Source organism: Microtus ochrogaster, chromosome X, assembly GCF_000317375.1.
Source record: "Microtus ochrogaster isolate Prairie Vole_2 chromosome X, MicOch1.0, whole genome shotgun sequence".
Classification (NCBI taxonomy): domain Eukaryota; kingdom Metazoa; phylum Chordata; class Mammalia; order Rodentia; family Cricetidae; genus Microtus; species Microtus ochrogaster.
This window is the reverse complement of record NC_022026.1, coordinates 22,462,869-22,474,691: the sequence shown is the minus strand read 5'-3', so window position 1 is coordinate 22,474,691 and position 11,823 is coordinate 22,462,869. Positions and strand designations below refer to the sequence as shown.

The window sequence follows — 11,823 nt, the reverse complement described above, 5'->3', positions numbered from 1 at the left end:
AGAGAGAGAAACCCAATAGTATGGGGGTGACTAGAGAAATGATTAATTTTGCTCTTTCAGAGGCCTTGAGTTAGGTTCCTGGCACCTGCATAAGGTATCTTAGTACCAACTGTAACTCCCAGGAAATCCAGCATCCTTTTCTGACTTCATAGGGGCCCATACACATATGGAACATAGTCACACTTACACACATAAAGTAATTTTTTGAAAGGCAATAGAAGTAGAGGCTGAGGTGGCTCAGTAGTTAATTAAGAGCTGAGCCTGTACTACTCTTAGAAAAGATCCAGGTTCCATTCTGAGTACCCATATCAGGTGGGTCACAACCACCTGTAACTAACTTGAGTTCCAGGGATCTGCATATAAGCTCATCCAGGCAGACATAAATACACATCCATTGTTTGTTTTGGTTTGTTTTTTTTTGAGACAGGGTTTTTCTGTGTTAACAGCCCTTCCTGTCCTGGAACTCGCTCTGTAGACCAGGCTAGGCCTCAAACTCTCAGAAATCTGCCTCCCTCTGCCTCCTGAGTGCTGGGATCGAAGGCGCGTATCACAACTGCTGCTGCTTTCACATTCTAAAATGCCATTTACTGATGGATTGGATAGGATGCATTTGCAAGTGGTGTTTTCATCACAAAAGCAATGCTGAGGATATGACTAATTCTTTTCCTAATCTTTTGATTGACTGTCTTCCAGATGAAGGTTTAACCATTGACCTGAAGAACTTTAGGAAACCAGGGGAGAAGACTTTCACCCAACGAAGCCGTCTCTTTGTGGGCAATCTTCCTCCTGACATCACTGAGGAGGAGATGAGGAAACTCTTTGAGAAGTATGGGAAAGCAGGCGAGGTTTTCATTCATAAGGATAAAGGCTTCGGCTTTATTCGCTTGGTAAGATTATTTTCCCTTAGGCTTGAAGGCCAGTGTAGGTTTATTTGCCTTGTACACAAAGACTAAAGTATGGGGGTTATTTTTGGTTGCAGATCTCATTATGTAACCCCAGGGTTTCCTTGAACTCACAGGGTTCCTATGTCTACTTCCCAAGTGCTGGATGACACACGTGCTTGCACCATCATGCTTGGGTTAAATGAAAATGAAGTTTGTTTTAGTGATTATCAAGGTTTATATTATTCACAAAATCCTTGTAAGACATATATTGTCTTACTCTTAAAAACCCTGAGGGGTTCAAAATCTTTTACTATTAGTCAAGTGAATATGCATTTTCTTTCTGAGGGAGACAGTTGAGAATCAAATGCAGACTCTGATATTAGATCAGTGTGCTGCTGCTCAGTGGTCCTCTCAGTTCTGCCAATGTTTTATGCAGATTTTATGTTTAAATCTGGTTTGAGTTAACCCGGGTAGTCAGTGGTGGTGCATGCCTTTAATTCCTGGACTCAGGAGTTCATGGCCAGTGTGATGTGCAGTGAGGTCCATGACAGCCTGGGCTACAGAGAAATGCTGTCTCAAAAAACAAAAATCTCATTTGATTTAGGAGTAGTATATAAGAAAGAAACTTTTATTTTGTTTTTTTCAAGACAAGGACTCGACTATGTACCTCTCTGGTTGTTCTGGTAGTAGGTCTTGCAGACATCCGCCTGCCTGTGCTTCCTGAGTGATAGGATTAAAAGTGTGTGCTACCACTACCTGACCTAAATAAGCTTCTTGGTCAGGTAATCTGATGCCCTCTAATGACCACCAAAGGCACCAAGTACACACATTGTGCATAAATCTATATACAGTTAAAACATTCATACGCATAAGGTAGTTAGAACAGAACAAAAGTAATTCTGGCATAATAGTGTAAATTAAAATATTCTGAATTGTTAAGTATGCATCTGTGACCCTCATCTAGAACTCAATATGTACTGTAGACCAGCTGCCTGCCTCTACCTCCTGAGGGCCAGAATTAAAGGCATGTGCCACCATACCCACCATTTCATCTCTGTTAAATTCTAATTTTCGCCGGGCGGTGGTGGCGCACGCCTTTAATCCCAGCACTCGGGAGGCAGAGGCAGTCGGATCTCTGTGAGTTCGAGGCCAGCCTGGTCTAGAAAGAGCTAGTGCCAGGACAGGAACCAAAAGCTACAGAGAAACCCTGTCTCGAAAAATCAAAAAAAAAAAAAAAAAAAGAAAAAAATTCTAATTTTCTTGTTTTTCCCAGGAAACACGAACCCTAGCGGAAATTGCCAAAGTGGAGTTGGATAATATGCCACTCCGTGGAAAGCAGCTACGTGTGCGCTTTGCCTGTCATAGTGCATCCCTTACAGTCCGCAACCTTCCTCAATATGTGTCCAACGAACTGCTGGAAGAAGCCTTTTCTGTGTTTGGCCAGGTGGAGAGGGCTGTGGTCATTGTGGATGACCGAGGAAGGCCCTCAGGGAAAGGCATTGTTGAGTTCTCAGGGAAGCCAGCTGCTCGGAAAGCTCTGGACAGATGCAGTGAAGGCTCCTTCTTGCTAACCACGTAAGTGGAGCTTTCAGACAATGTTTTTTGGATTCCTTAATCTTTCTTTGGTATGGAGAGTTAATGTCTTGTAATCCTGTTCCTATTTTTATTTATTTAAAGACTTAACATTAACTCAGCTTTTCTAATAACGATTTTCAGTGTAATCTTAAATAGTTATGTATATATGTGCATGTAAATATCATAGTGCACACTTGGGAAGCCAGTTTTCACTCCTTCCACCTCTACATGGGCTTCAGGGCCAAGCTCAGGTTGCCTAGTTTGCATTAACAAGTGCCTTTATCCATTGAACTATCAAGATGGAGAGATGCCTCCGTGGTTAAGAGCATTGTCTGCTCTTGCAGATGACCTGAGCTTGATTCCCAGCACCCACCTGTTGACTCAGAATCAACTGTAACACTGGGCAGGTGGCACATGTCTTTAATCCCAGCATTCCAGAGGCAGGTAGATTTCTTAAGTTTGAGGCCATCCTGGTCTACAAAGCGAGTTCCAGGACAGCCTGAGCTGTTAAACTAAGAACAAAAACAAACAGAAAAGCCATGTGTAACTTCAGGATCTGATGCCAACCTCAGCAGGAACCAGGTGTATGTGGTATATTGACATAAATACAGGAAAAAAACATACATGTGGAATAATCATAGCACATTTTCCCATTTTAGAATTCTGGAAATGTAGTGTCTCATCATTTTCTCTCCTTAATTTTCTAGAGTTACCAAATATTAAATAAGTACTCTTTCAACATACTGACTTACTTTTTTTGAGAGATCTGAAACCTGGGCTGTTAACTCCAAATTATCCTTAATGCCAGTAAGAAGGACTTGGTTATTTGGAGTATAAAAATCTTGTCAGAAATATGTTTAGATGTGGGAATTCACATCTATAATCTCAGCACTTGGGAGACTAAAAAAGAGCAGTTAACTCCATTAACTTGAGACCAACCCAGCTTACAGTTCGAATCGTTGCCAAATTCCCATTCCTGGCAAAAATGTTGTAGTTGTCCAGTTCTGAAGTTCTGATCCCTAATTAGTTCATCATGCCAGTGTCAAGCATAGGGAACATGCTTCTTGGGGTATAGCTTCATTTACACTAACTCCTTCCTTTACCCAGATTTCCTCGGCCTGTGACTGTGGAACCTATGGACCAGTTAGATGATGAGGAGGGACTTCCAGAGAAGCTGGTTATAAAAAACCAGCAATTTCACAAGTATGTGGTCCAGATGGTGGTGGTGGGGTGTGTGTTTATATGTGTGGTGTTGGCGGTTGAACACAGGACCATAACCTGTTTGACTACACTTCCATCCCCTAGTTATTTTCCCATTCTTGAAATTTAAAGGGGTGTTTAAGAGTCATGTCTGTGTGTACATATGTATTTGTGTGTGTACATTGTGCATATCTTTGTATTTATACATAGATGTGTGTGTTCGCTTTGCTCTTAGAAAAGAATGACTCTAAGAAGTTCTGGACTAAGTACATATATAATATTTATTGTCTATAGGGAGCGAGAACAGCCACCCAGATTTGCACAGCCAGGGTCCTTTGAGTATGAGTATGCCATGCGCTGGAAGGCACTCATTGAGATGGAGAAGCAACAGCAGGATCAAGTGGACCGCAACATCAAGGAGGCTCGTGAGAAGCTGGAGATGGAGATGGAGGCAGCACGCCATGAGCACCAGGTTATGCTAATGAGGCAGGGTGAGTATAGGCCCGTGGTTGTAAAAGTACAATAAATATCAAATGTCCTTTACAGATGGTTGTGAGCCACCATGTGGTTGCTGGGAATTGAACTCAGGACCTTTAGAAGAGCAGGCAATGCTCTTAACCTCTGGTGCCCTCTTCTGGCCTGCAGGCATACACACAGACAGAATATTGTATCCATAATAAATAAATAAATATTAAAAAAATATCAAATGTCATTTTTTGTTTAATAATTTCTTTGTCCTTCGATAGAATAAAACAAATTTCTGCTTTTGTTCCCTGAAATAACTTAGTTGATTTTGGTGGGGGTGTGTTTGGAATATTGAATTTAGATAGATAGATTCTATGAAGAAGCAAGCAAATAGTAAGGTTTGAGTTAATTTGGATAGTCATTCTGGGATTATATACTGTCTTAGTTAAGGTTTCTAGTGCTGTGATGAAACACCGTGGTCAAAAGAAATTTGAGGAGGGAAAAGGTTTATTTTGTCTTAGAATTACAAATAACAGTCTATCATTGAGGGAAGCTAGGGCAGAGACCTGCAGGAAGGAACTGATTTTTATTAGAATTTTATTAGGTTGAGAATTTTATTAGGTTGTTCCTCATGGCTTGTCCACCCTGCTTTCTTTTTGTTTTGGGGATTTTGTTTGCTTGTTTGAGGAATGGTTTCTCTCTGAAGCCCTGGCTGTCCTGGAACTTGTTCTGTAGACTAGGATGGCCTTGAACTCAGAGACCCACTGCCTATGCCTCCTGAGTGTTGGCATGAAAGGCATGTACCACTATGCCTGCTTTACCCACCATGAGTTGGGCTATGCCACATCATTCAAGAAAATGCACCATAGGCTTGTCCACCAACCAATCTCAATTGAGGTTCCCTCTTCCAAAATGACTATAGCTTGTGCCTAATCAACATCTTTGCTTTCTGGATATTTGTGAGAAATTATTGTATATGAAAAGAAAATCAAAAGTCTCAATCTGTTGCTAGATTTGATGAGGCGTCAAGAAGAGCTTCGGAGAATGGAGGAGCTGCATAACCAAGAGGTTCAGAAACGAAAGCAGCTAGAGCTCAGGTACTTTTGTTTGTTTGGGGCCTGGGCGCATGTTACAGTGTGTGGAGGCCATAGGACAACTTTCAGAAGCAATTCCCTCCTCCTATACCTGTGTAGTCCTAGGGATAAACTGGTCATCAGTAAGCACCTTTCTCCACTGAGCTGTCTCTCCAGCCTTGTAACTTCTTTTCTTTAACCTTTTTTTCTCCAAGAGTAATATTTTTTTTTCTTCTCCCCACCATTCTCTCTGATACATTGTAAATACTGGCAAATATTCCTGCTGCCTCTCAGGTTCTCCCTTTGGGTAGATATTTTAGCTGCATTTGGGTTCTATGGATAGCTGCATTTGGGTTCTATGAATAGCTGCATTTGGGTTCTATGGATTGCCTTAGGGCTTCAGTAAAGGGAGAGAGATGAGTGCTTGTCCCTGGATCTCTTTGGTTATTGCCCTGGTACTTGGCAAGCTATGCAGGTTTTCGGTAAGGTTGTCTCTTTGCCTCAACCTTCTTCCTGTTCCAAGTGGTCTGCTCATGCTCTGGAATGCCTTTATATTAAAATAACTTGGTGGCTCTATAGGCAGGAGGAGGAGCGCAGGCGCCGTGAGGAAGAAATGCGGCGGCAACAAGAAGAAATGATGCGGCGACAGCAGGAAGGATTCAAGGGAACCTTCCCTGATGCGGTATATCTCCCATGTGCCCATGATGTGCCAGGCCAGTGGTGATAAGACAAAACTACCATAAAATATCTGTTAGGATACCAGCTTATGACCAGTTTTTCTATGCTATAAAATTCCTTTTAGGAGAAAAAAGATATTGATAGGGAGGTGAGGTAAGGTTTGAAAAAGATCTCTTGCTTTATTGCAAATTTACGATAAAAAGCCAGTACCATTGTTCACGTCCAGTGACAATAAGAGGTGAATCAAGCCCTGTAGCAGAATTTGGCTAATTCACTGCTATCCATGTAGTTAGATGGTTTGCAGCCCCAAGAAGAAATTAGTGCTTTCTTCCCCCGTTGCCTCTTTTTGTTCCTAATAGAAAATTCTAATTTGTTACCTGAAGTCACTGCACAAATAGCAAGAGGGCATTAGTATGTCGTCGTTGTTTACTTCCTTATTGTTGTCTTGGACTGTGAGTATGTATTGTTTTTCAGAGAGAACAAGAGATACGGATGGGCCAAATGGCTATGGGAGGTAAGTTAAATAGCTCTGGTGACTTTTAGGGTGAAAAGGATAGTTACAGAAAAGAACAGCAGGAAATAAAGCCAATAATGGGTCATTTGATGCCACTCCATTAGCCCATCAGCCAGACTAGATGCTGTGAAATGGGAAAGTATAAACATGGTAACATCAGAAGGAAAGAAAGAAGGAAAAGAACAGCAGGTATCCAGTAACCAAAGAACTGCCTACCTTTTTCCCCCTAAGTTGGCTGGCCAGTTACTATGATCTGCCTGTCTCTGCCTCACACAATCCTGCCTGGCTCCTTTTTTCTCTCTCTAGACAGGGTCTTAGTATGTACATCTGGCTGTTGGCTGTCCTAGAACTCAACGTGTAGACCAGGCTGGTCTTGAACTCATGGAACCTGTCTTCTCCCTCCCAAGTGCTGGGATGCCATGCCTGGCTTTTTTTTTTCCATTTAATTTAAACTCAGATCTGACGAGCCTAATTTCTTTTCTTTCTTTTTTTTTTTTTAAAAAAAAAAACCTGATCTCTGAGTTATGGAGCTTCTACCTAGTCCACATTTAACTTGACATTTCCAGAAACATTAGGGCTAGGAATGGGAGGCTGTTGATATATCTTGTCTACAGATCCTACTGAATTGTTTCTTGGGAGGGAAAGAAACTCTTTCCCCTATACTAATCATACTACTCTGCTTTAGGTGCTATGGGCATAAACAATAGAGGTGCCATGCCCCCTGCTCCTGTGCCAACTGGGACCCCAGCTCCTCCAGGACCTGCCACTATGATGCCAGATGGAACTTTGGGATTGGTAATAAACTACAGGGCTTCATAATAATTGTAAATAGTGATAGGAGGAGCTTCTCAACCTCTGGAGTCTAATTTTTATGGATATGGGGTTGTGTGTGTGTGCACATGTGTGTACATGTAAGTGTGAATTGTGTGTTGTTCCTCGGGGTTCATCTGTGACTGAAACTTGCCATTAGGCTAGGTTAACTGGTCTTGAACATTGGATGCTGGCGAATTAAACTTGAACTCTCAAGCTTGCAGGACAGGTACTTTAACCAAACTAAGCTATCTGCCCACCATCTACTACCTGAGTTTACTTTGTTTTTTTTGTTACAGGTACTGATTTTTAGGATTATTGGTATACATAAAATGTAACCTTAAGATGTTTAGGGGAGGGGCTGGAGAGATGGCTCAGTGGTTAAGAGCACTGCTTGCTCTTTCAAAGGTCCTGAGTTCAATTCCCAGCAACCACATGGTGGCTCACAGCCATCTGTGATGAGATCTGGTGCCCTCTTCTGGCCTGCAGGAATGCATACAGGCAGAACACTGTATACTTAATAAATAAATAAATCTTTAAAAAAAAAGATGTTTAGGGGATGGTAAGGATAATTAAACCTAGGATCACTATTCCGTGTCCTTGGTATTTTACTTGTAATCTTGTGAAAATTCAATACCATATGCTATTTTAACATTGGAGTTTAAACAATGGTCTTTATCTGGCTGGCTGGCTGGCTGTAATCATTGTCCTCAGTAAACAAATTGCTTTTTGTTTGTTTATTTTGGAGTTTTTGAGATGGGGTCTCTAGTTCTGGCTGCCCTGGAGCATGCTATGTAGACTAGGCTGGCATCAAACTCACAGAGATGCTCCTGCCTCTATCTTCCAAATGCATGCACCACATTGCCTGGCCGGTAGGTTGCTCTTAGGGGGCAAATGTCAAAATGGCCAAAACTTGATAGAATTAAGGTTTCTAGAGAAATGATAACCTGTTCTTCCTGGTTTGGAAAAAGGACTTGGATAGAACCTATCCAAATAGAAATTTCAGTTGTATATAAAATATGGATAAAAAACTAAAGAAGTACAGCCTTCTGTTCCTTTCAGGTCTACGAGAACTCTAAGCAGACTTAGTTACCTTGCCCCTAGCAATCAGGAGTCTTGAATAGTTAAGTAGAAATGGTTTACAATGCAAGACCATAAATGAGCGAGAAGCTGAGGACAGAGACTGTATTTAAAATTGTTTGTTCTCTTTCTCTTTTAAGACCCCACCAACAACTGAACGTTTCGGCCAAGCTGCTACAATGGAAGGAATTGGAGCAATTGGTGGAAATCCTCCTGCTTTCAACCGTCCAGCTCCTGGAGCTGAATTTGCTCCAAATAAACGCCGCCGATACTAAATAAAAGTTGCAGTGTCTAGTTTCCCGCAACCCTTAAAAGAAAGGTTCTTTTTGGAATAGCCAGAATTCTACCTTGGAAAAGTGTTAGGGGTTCTTCCCAATAGATAGGTCTTCCCTGCCTGTAATACTCTAGGGAGTATGCTTGGAGGCAGAGGGCAAGGGAGGGGTGTTATTTAACAAATCAAAGTCTGTGGTATATTGCTTTTTCAAGTCTGTTTGGTGCATTCCTGAAATGTGTTGATTATTGAGGGCCTTGAACCATAGCAAAATGAACTCTAGAGAGCTCCATTAATCTTGATCATTCCTGTTTCCTTCTTTCCTTCCTTGCTTTCTTCTTCCATCCCTCCCTCCTTTATTCATCATGTTTTAATTACTTTTTCATCTTTATTTCCCCAACCCCAGAGACACTGCCACATATATACCACAAAACCTAAACATCCTCCAATGACCTAGCCCAATTCCTCCATTCACTCCCAGGTGAGAATTCAGACAAGTGTCCGCAGAGGTTACAACATACATACGGTTCTGTTATATCTCATATATACCCCTTCGTGTCCTAAGGAAGACATTTTCTCTTAGAGGTTTTCATTTTAGTATATCTTTAAAAAAAGAAAAAGTCTTGTGTTAACTTGCCTCCATGTTTTTCTTGGGTAAGGACTACTCAAGAATGAATGCCCTTTTCTGTCTGATATTGCTGTTCACAGCTTTTCTTGATAGGCCTAGTACAATCTTGGGAACAGGGTTGCTGTGTGTTGAAGGTCTGACAGTAGCTCTTAGCCTTGCCTATCTTAGGTAGTTACGCTGTGCATTTTTTATTGGTGTACTATGTTTGATTTGTTCCTGATACCTTCAATTTGAAATTTTTCTGAGAAATGGAGCAGTAATGCAGCATCACCTTATTAAAATACATCTGAAGCCTTTTAATTTTCTGTGCTGTTTTTTGAAGGGGAAGGGAAGAAATTCTGTCTTGGGAGATGCATACAGTAGACTGCATAATGGTGATCTCTGTCACCTTTTGAAATACTAAACGTTAGGCAAACATGGGCAGGGGAGGGTGAGATGCATGATAGAGTGGCTAGGATCAATGCTGGGTAATGGTAGTGGCAGACAAGCTACTCCAAATAGCAGAAAATGGAGGGGTTGTATCCATACCACAGGGAGGGAGGATCTTAATTAGTATTTTGTTTCTTAGCAGCTGCTGGTATGTCAGAGGCTTGGAATTGGCAACATCTAAAACTGCTGTAGTTACTGACCTCACCCAAGTTCCAAGGGCTCTTCCTGAGCCTCAGAGCTAAAATACTCTGGAGCACTTTCCTATTGGCTGGGAAGACCAACTGAAGTTCCCTTGCCCATGTTTGGAGGTGGACGCCTCCTGAACTAAAGATAGAAACAGCTGGCCCTTCTAGGCAGCTAAAAGCCTTCAGACTTAAGAGGTGTTCCCCACTCTGCAGCCAGACTCCTTGAAATACCCTTTGAGTAAGCTCAACCAGCGCTTCCATGTCTCTGCTCTGCCATAACAAAGGCTGTGGGCAACACTTTGACCCTAATATCAATCTCCCTGGTGAGTAAATATGGACCTTGGGCTCTGAGTAGGTGTTAGTTGTTCAGCTGTGGGCTGGCTATTGGGAACAGGAAGAACAAAAAATGGGCATGATTTGGGTGATCTTCAGTCTGCTGGTTTACTTTCCACATTGTATGAAGAACCATTAACACGAACCTGAAGAAAATAGGAGGGATGCTATTTGACATAGTTCTTTCCTGCTTTCTGGTATCTACAGATTCCTGTCACTATCACCCTGGGGTCCCAATCTTCCATGATGCACTTAAGGTGAGGAATAGGTGATGGGGGCCTTGCAGGAGCATTTTCCTCAAGGAAATATACCCAGGAAATCTAAGCTGATCAGGGTCTCTTGTTGTCAGGGTTGGTCCTGCTGCCGAAAGCGAACTGTAGATTTCTCTGAGTTCTTAAATATCAAGGTAAAGCCTTTACTTCCTTGGATTCTAGTTCCTACGGAAGAACTCTTCTAATCCTTATCTCCTTATCTACTAGGGCTGTACTGTGGGACCACACTGTGCTGAGAAGCATCCTGAGGGCCCTGCCACGAGTTCGCTTCAGGAGCAAAAACCTCTGAATACAATTCCAAAGTCAGCAGAGACCTTGCTCCGAGAAAGGCCTAAGTAAAGAGACCCAAGGCTTTTTTCTCTACTGATGCAGGGATTAATGGCTCACTGGGGATTGGAAACAAGGGGTTAGAGATGTGAGGAGGGTCGTGTGTTGGCAGTTTGCATGATGCATCTTTTGTCATAGGGGAAATTTGTGTCAAGAAATGTCTGTTGCTATAAGATGGTGTTAGGGTGATGGATTATTCTAGGGTCTAGGTAACTTCTCAAATACATGGTATATAGCAGAGTAGCGACTAAATAACCTGTGCTTTGATTTTGTTGAGCTAGGCTGTGAGGCCCAGTCTTGAAATTGATCCTCTTACCTTAACTTCCTGAAGGCCGACATTTTTACAGGTTACACAACCACACCTGCTTGAAAATAAAGTGATATTTTTGTTGTGCATTTTCAGTTTTTAATAATTTTTAGTTAGTATAGAAAGGAATGGGTTTCATCAAGTTTTCATATATGTATCGTATCATATATGTATCATATATGTACCATTGTACCTTGCTCATGCCTACCCCCAACACACCTCTATTGATCTCTTTGTACTCCCAATACTTAAAATGCTCGGTCTGCAAGATTGCTCTGGATATTGGACTGGCCTGGGATACAGAAAATAAAAAGTAAATCTTAAATTGCTGCACATGTTGCTCTGTGCCTATAGATTGCAAAGCTTAGGCAGAGGTGGCGGGATCACCAGAGGTCTGAGGCTAGTCCATTCTGTACAGTGAATTACAGGTCAGTTATGGTTACCGAGGGACATCTTGTCTCAAAACAAGAAAAGGAGCCAGTAGTATGGCTCAACAAGAAAAGGTGATTCCTCCATAATACTAGCTGGGTTTGGTCCCGGAAGTCTACAGAAAGATGCAAACCAAGAAGGAACACTACTAAGTTGTCCTCTGACCTCCACACGTGTGCTATAGTACACAGTCCTGACACTATGCTAGTAATAATAAACAAAAATTCATAACAAAAGCTCATATTTTATTTGAATTTCTTTCTGAAATAAGGTAACCCTGTCATTTTTATTTATATGTGTGTGTGGCTACAGGTGATTGTGGCTGCCTGGTGTAGGTGCTGGGGACTGAATCTCAGGTCTTCT

General features: G+C 41.8%; 2 protein-coding genes across 2 annotated transcripts in view; both read left to right on the top strand.

The window, feature by feature from the left end:
- The window catches only part of Nono (non-POU domain containing octamer binding), a 10,435-nt gene extending 962 nt beyond the window's left edge, over nucleotides 1-9,473 (top strand). Inside the window, exons 2-10 of the mRNA XM_005358566.2 lie at nucleotides 694-887; nucleotides 2,158-2,459; nucleotides 3,567-3,662; nucleotides 3,954-4,150; nucleotides 5,137-5,221; nucleotides 5,777-5,879; nucleotides 6,350-6,389; nucleotides 7,075-7,184; nucleotides 8,420-9,473. Of these exons, the coding sequence (XP_005358623.1) occupies nucleotides 807-887; nucleotides 2,158-2,459; nucleotides 3,567-3,662; nucleotides 3,954-4,150; nucleotides 5,137-5,221; nucleotides 5,777-5,879; nucleotides 6,350-6,389; nucleotides 7,075-7,184; nucleotides 8,420-8,554 (1,149 nt within the window). The 5' untranslated portion in view covers nucleotides 694-806 and the 3' untranslated portion in view covers nucleotides 8,555-9,473. The remainder of the gene's footprint in view (nucleotides 1-693; nucleotides 888-2,157; nucleotides 2,460-3,566; nucleotides 3,663-3,953; nucleotides 4,151-5,136; nucleotides 5,222-5,776; nucleotides 5,880-6,349; nucleotides 6,390-7,074; nucleotides 7,185-8,419) is intronic.
- Nucleotides 9,474-9,601: 128 nt separating this feature from the next.
- Itgb1bp2 (integrin subunit beta 1 binding protein 2) overlaps nucleotides 9,602-11,823 on the top strand; it is a 5,443-nt gene continuing 3,221 nt past the window's right edge. Inside the window, exons 1-4 of the mRNA XM_005358565.2 lie at nucleotides 9,602-10,115; nucleotides 10,333-10,382; nucleotides 10,475-10,531; nucleotides 10,605-10,732. Coding sequence (XP_005358622.1) covers nucleotides 10,052-10,115; nucleotides 10,333-10,382; nucleotides 10,475-10,531; nucleotides 10,605-10,732 — 299 coding nt within the window. The 5' untranslated portion in view covers nucleotides 9,602-10,051. The remainder of the gene's footprint in view (nucleotides 10,116-10,332; nucleotides 10,383-10,474; nucleotides 10,532-10,604; nucleotides 10,733-11,823) is intronic.